This window comes from Aristolochia californica, unplaced genomic scaffold (genome assembly GCF_029961685.1).
Source record: "Aristolochia californica isolate CCGP_79_NKW_82.1479 unplaced genomic scaffold, dmAriCali1.0.hap1 SCAF_5, whole genome shotgun sequence".
Lineage (NCBI taxonomy): Eukaryota > Viridiplantae > Streptophyta > Magnoliopsida > Piperales > Aristolochiaceae > Aristolochia > Aristolochia californica.
In genome coordinates this window covers 6213024-6222932 of record NW_027182214.1, presented here as the reverse complement: position 1 = coordinate 6222932, position 9909 = coordinate 6213024, and the positions used below count along the sequence as shown (strand labels likewise).

The following is a 9909-nucleotide window of genomic DNA, read 5'->3' as shown; positions in this document are numbered from 1 at the left end:
AAATCCACCCGAGCCTACAATTATCACATTTTCCCTTCAAGTCTTATATGACATTTACAAACAAATAGGCACTAGTTTGTAGAACTGATGCTTTCTCATGAAAGTCCATGGATATTGGAAAATTGATATAGGTCGATTTAACAGGTTACCAAACTTCTATTAATCACATGAAATACTACCAATATTTGGTGACAGGTTCATTTTTCGAGAGCCTTTTGGCATTGCTTTTGCTGAAACCAGTGCAATTGAATGTTGTTAAAATGGGGATGGGTCACACTAGCCAGTTGCGAGGATTTCGCGAATATCATGTCTCAGTAAAATATGCTGTCCCTGTTGCAATAAGATGACCAGAAGATTTGAATACGTTTCAGATAGGAAAATAATATTTGGGCGATAACGTCAGAGTTCTGTGCTGAACAGAACCATCAAGGAGAAAAAACCTCAACTACAAGTTTATATTTCTTTTAATTTAGAATACCCTTTTGCAATCTGCTCTCTTGCAAGCCAATGTAACACTGTTGAAACGGGGAGTTTCCACTCCAGCTTCCGCACTTAAAAACTACTTCTGTCAATCTTGCTACTAGATACACTGAGTGCTATAACCTAGATTTCCTTCCCATGTTGAAAAAGGAATTTTACATATTTGTGTCAATCTACAACTCTATCCATGTATTTAAATGCTTTGGTTTCGTGTATTTACTGACTACTTCCAACCAACCAAAAAGTTCTCCAACACATCAGACTAACGTCTGAGAGTGAACAGTTTGTTGCAAGAACTAAACCATGTATGAGCCTGCTACTCCGCTCTCTGGATTTTCCTGCCACCCAGATGCTGCTTTGAATTTGCAGACTGGGCAGGTTCCCTGTTGGCGCAACCACGGATCGATGCAGTTTGCATGAAACTGAAACACATTTGACAGTAGAAGTTAAATAACCAATCAACAAATCCAGTGGAACACTTAAGCAACTATGTAAATAGGCATCCACACAAATTTCCATTAACCCAAAAAGCTAATTGGTTCTAGTTTTAGAAAAACCTGATGCGGGCATGGAAGACTACGAATCAACTCTCCAACATTGACTTGTTCCAAGCAAACACTACAAGTGAGCTCATCATCGGGATTTTTGGTACACCCATCCAACTTAGATGAGTCCTGTCTTCTCTGCATAAAAGAAATAAACAACAACAGAAAGAACTGAGATGAAGAAACATAAGGAACCATATGGATGAGAGGGATTTTTTGTGCCTCATTGATACTTGGGCTAATGCACCAGAAGTCTTTCAAGTATTAAGACATGAGTGCTATAGTCCTAAGGCAGCATGTTTCCCATATTGCCTATAGGTCTTGTACCCTAGCTGCACCATTGAAATTTGAACATCCCCTGCTTCGTTGATTGGGACCACTGAGAGGAACAGCGAGCGAAAATAAATTTGAACAGGAAAGCAGTATTAAAAACCTATCGAAGAGTGGACAACTAGACAGGAGCTTGGAATGCCCAAGGCAACAAGTTCCCTAAGATTTGTGCATGTCATCTCAATAAAAAGACTTTAAACCACCAAGGTAGAAAATGGCAAGAGGGACCACTGACCACACGATATCAAAATGTTTTTAAGAGTTTATCAATCGTTTAACAGTGGAGTTGCCACCAAAGAAAATTACAAATTTAACTGACTTTTCCAGCCATCCATCTGTACAGATAATACAGCTTCCTGTATTATCCTGCATCTGTATCCTTTTAATCACCCCAAGATGAGGTATCACATGATGATGTTGACATAATCCTGAGAGAAAATCACCCTAGGCAGTACATGAAGATCCACTTATAGATATGAAAGAATAGTCTTAGTCACCAAGTTTGAACAAAAATACCGATATGAACATCCACCAACTGACCATAATAAGAGCCAAATGCAGGGAATATGACCATGTTGACATAGCCAACAAACAGAAACCGAAAAGCAAGACAATGTGGCATAATAAAGAAGAAGAAAAAAAGAAAAGAAAAAGGAAACCAGTAAGAATTTTCACATTACTAAAATAATAGATATTTGTGTATAGATAAGGCTCTCCCATCTAAATAAAGAAGAAACGATACCTCTGTCATGGATGCAGAAGAAGAAGCCTGCTGAAGTGATGATCCTCACCATAGAAGAGAAAGATATTGCATTAGTTCCTCCTCAAAATTTATCAGAGCATCTCATCCATGAAGAAAAAAAATGGCTCTCCATTGTTAGTCCAAAACCAAATAAAGCACACCCAAGGTCATGAACAGAGAACATGAAGAGACCATTAGACTGATCAATCAAATATAAATAAACAACATTTTAATACCTATTATTACAGACTGATATAGCAAACATAAGACCATAACTGAAGAACTTGAAACTTACTTTTGTGGACTTGATGACTGATGAGACTGAATTTTGTATTTGTGAACTGGAAGAGCATTAATCTCCTCCTCACTCATTGAGGGAGCACCAGGAGAATTATCACTGTCAAGTGCTCTCAGAGCATCGTAATCTGCAATGAAGTAAATGATGCAATTCAACCATATAGGCTTCCAAATACCTCCATGCAAGAGACTTCCCTTGCAGCTTTCCAGATACAAGGAACAATGCAAATAGTCAGTAAAGCTGCAAAGTTTTAGATTATACCGGCTGGCTCCATGCAAGAGACTTCCCTTGCAGCTTTCCCTAAGTAATAGATTTTTTTTATTTTTTTTGAACACATGATTTATTGATAAGAAGAGAAATATTAAGAAAGCAACAAAAAGAACAGTGAGTACAATTAACCACCTGCAATGGCCTTTGTTTGTGCAGCTACCACCTCCATGGTGCGTCCTGATTCTCGCTGCTCAAGTGTCTCACCAAGACAAGCAATCACCTTTAAACCTTGAGAAAGGGCATAAACAATCTTGTCTCCAACAAACTGCCATTACATGTATAAAAATGAAAGGAAAATTTTCAGAACTAATATAATTATTCTGCAAAAGGATCCGATTAAGAAAGCATTTTTTTACAAACAACATTTATTTAATTGGGTTTAAGCCAGTATGATCAGGAGGTCAGTATATAAAGTCAGGCTATGACTGATGAAACATCAGCGGGACCTTCAATCCTCACTTAAAATTAAATGGTTTAAGCAGTCAAGATGCATGGTACCAATCAAAGAAAAATTAGCTTGCCCAGAAGAACATGACTTATAAGAAGGAAATAAGTGATATGCAAGAAACTAATGTTTGCACTATTCAGGATCCCTTTAAAGCAACTGAAAATGACTTACTTCATTGGATTCATTCAGTAGACTTCTTCTCTCTGAATGGCTAACCCCGAGATTTTACTTTTAAAATATCTAAATTCTCACTCTGAAAATAGTCATTAAAAATAATGAATTTATAACCCCGAGATTTTATTTTCACCTAAACATTACAACCTTAGGATCCAGATTTTATCAGCAAGGAAAGGAAATAATGGCTAAAATACGAATATCGTTGTATTTCAAAACCGTTGTGTCTGTTAGGACAGCAAATCTCCTGGATTCAGTTTATGCCCCGAGATTACGATTACAACCCTGAGATTATTAAAATCAAATCTCTTGAGCAAGATCCAGTAACAAGCTACTGCAAGACAACTCATTTCCTACTGAAACACAACCCGGCTTCCTAGATTTTTTATCACACAAAATAAATCAAATAAACGGTAAAGAAATCAGTTGATCTGCTCTGTTATCTCTTTAACAGAGAAATTTTCAGCGAGAGCAGAGAAAGAAAAAAAGTGAAAGAATGGGGATGGGAAAGAGAAAGCTGGAGATGAAGAAGATTGAGAATCGCCAAGCTTTGCAAGTCACCTTCTCCAAGCGGAAGAAGGGACTGTTCAAGAAAGCTGAGCAACTCTCCCTTCTAACCGGCGCTTCCGTCTTCGTCGTTGCCTTCTCTCCCGCCGGCAGGCCCTTTGTCTTCGGAGACGAGGGTTTGTTGCAGCGCTATCTCGAAGGCGAGACGAACATCCCAAAGGCGGTGGAAGACGAAGATCCCTTTGTCTCCTTGGACAACATCGACTTGGAGCAATGCACCCTTGATGAGCTCGAGCTTTTGATCGCCAATCTGCAGGAGGAAGAAGCCACGATACTGGAGCTCGCGGACGAATTGAATGCGACCAAGCCGGCCTCTGGGCAGCAGTTGACGTCGGAGGCTGCACCTGCTGCTGTAATTGACGGAGTGGAGGCTACCCAACTGTATCACGATCTTGAGATATTTCTTATGGACACCGAAGAAGAAGGAAATACCTCGTCCAAGATTTCGCTACCGTCGGAAGATTTCTTTAATGATTTGCCGCCACTGGATGTCTCCGACGAAGATTTCTTTAATGATTTACCGCCACTGGATGTCTCCGACTACTACCTGGATTCATTGCTGCGTTGATGTTGGTTTTTTTTTTAATTTTTATACTGTTTGGTTGCTCAATGATCCAGCGAGCTCGTTAATCCTCGTCCAGTATATCTCTGCAGGTATCTTCATTATTCTCATCAATCCAGTAAATCTCTGGAAAGTTGCCTCCGAGCCAGCACACAGATTACTGAATATTGCTCGACTCTTCGCTGGGCTGTACTCTAGCCCGTTATACGCTGACATAACTTGCTGGTTCATCGCCAACCTATATCTTTTATTGCCTCTGCTGGAAATTCATCTAGCATGTTACGGATTGATCTCTCTGTTCCTATAATTGATGTCTATCGTCAATCAAGCATCTCTGTCAGATTGGTTTATTTCCGGAAGTTCCCGCTCTGTCTCTGCTGGTTCACGGTAATCGGGTGGTTCTCGTCCTGTTATTGATGTGGCTTGATTTATTTTTCCGAAATTTTCTTTCACTCTGCTGCTGAGTTGCTGTTCCGCTCTGTTTGGATGCCAGCGCTCTCCGAGGAAGACGACCGACCCTGACGAAAAGACGCATTGTTGAAAATTTTAATTTTTCCTAAGTTAGGAAACTCATCGCTGGTTTTGAGTCTCGCGCCGAACTGCGCCTGTTCTGACCCAACCCGGACCGAGCCGACATCACCCCGTGATCCTGCTGCCCCAGCTTTTGCTTCCGTTATGCTGAGTTAACTCGGGTCAACTCGGACCGACACAAGCCTGTCCTATTCAACTCGGTCCGATCAACCCGACTTGACCCACTACTTACAGAAGATAGGAGTGTGCCCCACATCCAGCATGAGTTATGACTGGAGTATGGAGCGATGTCATACGGTTTGGAGTGATTTTACTTTCACTTATCTTATGCCAACTGGGCCTCATGGAAGAGACCACCAGCGTGATAGGGAGTGTTGGAAGATATGGAGAACTATCATTTTATATGAGAATATCCTATACACCATTAGTAGTAAGTTGGGAGTTTATGTTCTCTCACCACAAGCTTGAGGGGGAGTGTTGGAAGATGGACCAAGCCAACACAACCAAGGCCTACAAATGTAATGTATTGGAAGATGGGGCCCCAGCCCATAAGACCAAGGAAGGCCCACACATCCAAAAGATATAGAAGATGGGCCCAACCCATAAGACCAAGGAAGGCCCACACATCCAAGAGATGTAGAAGATGGGCTCAAGGCCCATAGACCAAGGAGAAGGCCCACATACCCCATACAACGATGGCAAGATGGTAAATAAAGAGTCATCTCATAGAGATAGCATTAATGTAATTAGGTTAAGTTCTAGGGGCATTATTGTAATATTATAATTTAATTAATCTATAAATTGAGCTTAGGGGGAGGGTTAGGATAACAAATCCAAAACCTCTTCTTCCTCCCATTCCCAATGGGTGTCTCACTCTTTTTCCCCATGAACTAAATCCACGGAGTCTTGAAAATCAACAATTATAATTCCTGATTTAATTAAGGCTAATTTCTAAATATACCTTCTTAGATATCATTTTTCTTAATTAATTAAAATTTGAATGTGATAAAAAATTAGGAATAAATTTCTTCACTTAAACAGAACTTTCTCCATTCAAAATTCAAAAATTGAACTAGGAGGAAAGACACAAGAGATTCTCCTAGCTACAAGTCAAGTTAAAGGAAGTTGATGAAAAACTTGATTTTGTTTCATCCTAGTTTCCCATTATATTGCAAACCCATAATCCATTTGAGAAAGAGAAAAGTTGATGTTCTTGGATTATCGGAAAGAATGATTGAGTAGATAATGAAAAAAAAATCTTGGAGTTCAACTTTATTATATCCCTCCAAATGGTTCAAATCTCATATTAAGTAGCCCAAGCTGATTGGCATACAACCATATATGTAGAAACTTTCTGTTTAGGGTATTTCCTGGAATGAACTGTTGCTTGTCGAATTGGTGGTCCAGGTGGCATGCTTAGATATCCCCCCTAGTGCCTTTGTCAGGTTCAACTACCCCAAACTACAAGTTGTTTCCACTTGCACAATTCATTGACCTCATATCTTTTGAACTTGAATCTTCATTAAAATTGAATTCAGCTATCTCCTTGTCATTGGCTCCTCCTACATGCGGTGGTCTACGGTTCTCAAATTCACCAAATTAGCCGCAATGTCTTCTGAGATTTCATAGCATATAACTTGGTTAACCATCCCTTCTAGAAGTTCCCACCATAATTCCACTAAACCCTTGACATCATTAAAATTACTTTTGTCATCTTTGCCTTACCTGTCCCCCTCAAACATTATTTGAGAATTGTTTTTGTCATATATGCCTTACTAGTGCCCCTTAAAGCATTAATGAGAATTACTTTCATCATCTATGCCTTACTAGCCCCCTTAAAACATTTAGTTACTACTCTCTACAATTGTTGCCCCTTCAATGACCAATGACCCTCATTCTTGATTCTTGAGGTTCAACTATAAAGTGGCTACTCATGGAGGTGGCTCCCAACTTAACATAGTGGGAAAGAAATACTCTACAAATAGAGTAGCACTCATCCTTAAAACAAAACTCAGGACTGATACAACATGATTAGGGGTTGATCATGTAAAAAAATCTCCTTGTTGGAAGACACCTCAAGTGGCATTAATGTAATAACATTACCCACATCAAAGAGGTGGCACAAAGAGTAATTAAATGTTTTTCTCATAAAAATGATACAATAGTGTAATTAAAGAAAATGATATATATCTACATATGTCTTTTCCTTTTGAAAGCTAGTAGCCCTAAGGGCATTGCAGTCATGAAACCTTCCTTCATAAACTATAAATAGAGGCTCAAGGCAAGAGGTAGATCATCAAATATCCCCTCTTCTCTCTCTAATTCGTCCTTGGACTTTTCTCTCAAAGTATCTCCCTTTCTCCTCTCCTTGGCCGTCCCTTTGTCTTCAACTCTCTTCCTTCTTCCTCTCTTTTTCTTCTCCTCTTCTTCTTCTTCTCCTCTCTCTCACCCTCTACTCGAGGACCTTATCTTGGGATCCTAAATCCAACATGGTATCAGAGCAATGGGTTTAGGATCTCAACACTAAGGTGGTGATTAACCAAGTTCTATCAAGCTTCATGTATTATTGTTGGTGAAGATTCTCCTCAAGAAAATCAGCCTATCTTATGTAAGGGGCTTACATGTTGTAGGAAGATATGATGTAATTAGGATATCATTTATGTAATTAGTTTATGTTTCTTGTGTCTTCTTCACTCTTACTAGGGTGAATGACATAATTATAATATTATATTTTTATTAGTTATAGATAGAGCTTAAGGGGAAGAGTTTGGACACATGTCGTGAACCCCATTCTTCCTCCTCTCTTATCTCCAATGTGTGTTCTTCTTCTTTCTCAATGGAGTCCTGAAAAATCAACATGGTACCAAAACATTGATTTTCAGGATTCATAGCTATGGTCTTTTAGAATTCCAATCTTTCTATCTACTCGGAGCTATGGTCTTTTAGAATTTCAATCTGTAGTATAAAGCTATCAATTCCTTACATAAGCTCATATGTGCAGAGGCAACTGGAAAGTCTAGGTGCACAACGTGTAGGCCTTGAAGACATGCTTAAAGAGATGAAAATAAAGGTGAGAAGTTATAGCTTATAGGGCCAAATTTTATGCATTACTTGCTCTCTTGTGGAGGTGTAATCTATATGCGAACCACTCTTATTCTGAGTGTTATTGAATATGTTTTAGTTTGTAATTAATACATTGTCACGATTGCTTATGCATATTTTTTTCACAAATGTATTTACATTTTTTATGTTTTTATGAGAGTCATAGGTTCGTGTTATTATTGCTTGTTGCCCTTAGGAGCTTCATCTCTCTATTAAATTCTTCATTTTATTTAAAAGAAAACATTGTAAATTAAAGGAGTTATGTTTGGAAAACAGTTACCTAGAATGGACATTCTCTTTTATTCATGGAAAAAACAACACAAAATTTGTTTCTTCCTTGGTAGCTTCTGAGGATCTTTTATTGGACTTTCTTGAATAACTCTTCGAGAGGAGTCTTTTTAATTCAAACCATGATCCCAAGGAAATTTTTAGAAGTAAAGATCTCGAGATTTAAATCTGAAGACATTTTTTTATGACATTGATGACAAATATGGATATTATTAGCTTTATGTGTAGCTGGTTCAGTGGTTCTATCCTGGATCCTATGTTTTTGCCTTCCCTACAAAACTTAGATAGGCCCAATTCATGTGTTTAATAGGTCACATGTTATGATTGTGCACGGTTCCATTGGAACAACTGAGCCAATGATTGTTCAGATTTATTTCCAAGAAACATTAAGACAATGGTCCCTCCAAACGTATTTCTACCTTGAAATATTTTTTAATTTTCTTATCACCTAAAGTAGTGATGAGAAAATATATGCAAAAATCGATCAAACTAATGTTAAAAAAATTGATGTAGTGAAATAACTAGCTTCGGTTCAACCTGGGTGAACTTGATTTGACCGCCATTGACCTAGTATGATATCATCCAAACGTTAAAATAAAATAAAATAAAATAAAATAAAAAATTGACCAGGGAAGCTCTCTTCCTATTATCTAGTTTTAAGTAGTAGGGAGGTGAAGGCTAGGGGTGGCATCAAGTCAAGCCAAGCTCGAACCTGCATATGTTTGAGCTTGGCTTGATCTGAATACTTTGAACTCGAGCTCCAACCAACATTTAAAACTATAAAAAATATAAAAAAAAATATTGTGATGAACTTAGTACCATTGAGTTGCAAGCTATTGTAGAATGTGTCCTAGAGTTTGCAATGGAGCATACTAATGTATAGTTACCAACTTAATAGACGTAAAAAGAAAGAGCAAACACCTCTACCAATAGTGTTTATTCCATTGGTAAACAACAACGTTAGATGTTGAGGGATAAAAAAAGGTTGAACGATCGATCGTATTTGAGGTAAATAAGAACAACTATCAACTAACTAAAGAGGGAATTGACGAGACCTATTGGAGTAAAAGGTATTTTCATAAAAAAAATTATGCTAACAAGTTGGCTCACGAACTAATAAGTCGAGCTTGAAAAATCTCGAATTTGGCTTGTTATACTTAATGAGCCTTATTTCTAGTTTGCGCTCGAGCCAAACTCAAGAAAAACTGAATTGAGCCAAGACTTTTTCGAGGCAAGCTCGAACGGTTTCCAAGTCAATTTAGCTTGGTGTCACCCCTAAGTGGAGTGTTGCCCCACCTCTTCTGGTTTTCTTTGACTATTAGAAAATAACTAATCAAAACCACCTTTTTAATCTGAAAGTTTTTGAAATGGCGAGATATAAAATGCTTATGTGTTAGAAGTTCTACTTAGAAGCATCAAAATCATGTCTTGAATATACAAAGAAAACATAGATAAGAAAACTAGCTAACAACAATTAAGATATATCTCATTTTCCCTATTATCCAATGCATAAAGAATTCGAAAAAGAATAAGTGGAATAATGGGTAGTAAGGCAGCAAAAATGAGCTTTTT

The 9909-nt window shown here is 38.1% G+C and overlaps 2 protein-coding genes across 2 annotated transcripts; one reads left to right on the top strand and one right to left on the bottom strand.

The window, feature by feature from the left end:
* Nucleotides 1-482: 482 nt before the first annotated feature.
* LOC137966736 (E3 ubiquitin-protein ligase SDIR1-like) lies at nt 483-2139 on the bottom strand. Its single transcript, XM_068813433.1, has 3 exons — nt 2098-2139; nt 1038-1163; nt 483-902 (listed from the first exon to the last, which is right to left on the bottom strand). Exons 1-3 carry the CDS (start codon nt 2104-2106, stop codon nt 777-779), a joined length of 261 nt encoding a protein of 86 aa, XP_068669534.1. The 5' UTR covers nt 2107-2139; the 3' UTR covers nt 483-776.
* A 1644-nt stretch (nt 2140-3783) lies between these two features.
* On the top strand, nt 3784-4422 carry LOC137965179 (agamous-like MADS-box protein AGL15). Its single transcript, XM_068811554.1, has one exon. It carries the CDS (start codon nt 3784-3786, stop codon nt 4420-4422), a length of 639 nt encoding a protein of 212 aa, XP_068667655.1.
* Nucleotides 4423-9909: the final 5487 nt, after the last annotated feature.

Excerpts from the sequence above, each read along its gene's own strand:
- LOC137966736 (XM_068813433.1), bottom strand. Across the intron at positions 903-1,037 it reads GTCTTCCATGCCCGCATCAG|TTTCATGCAAACTGCATCGA; the intron begins GTTTTTCTAAAA and ends AATGTGTTTCAG.
- LOC137965179 (XM_068811554.1), top strand. The coding sequence starts at position 3,784 with ATGGGGATGGGAAAGAGAAAGCTGGAGATGAAGAAGATTGAGAATCGC.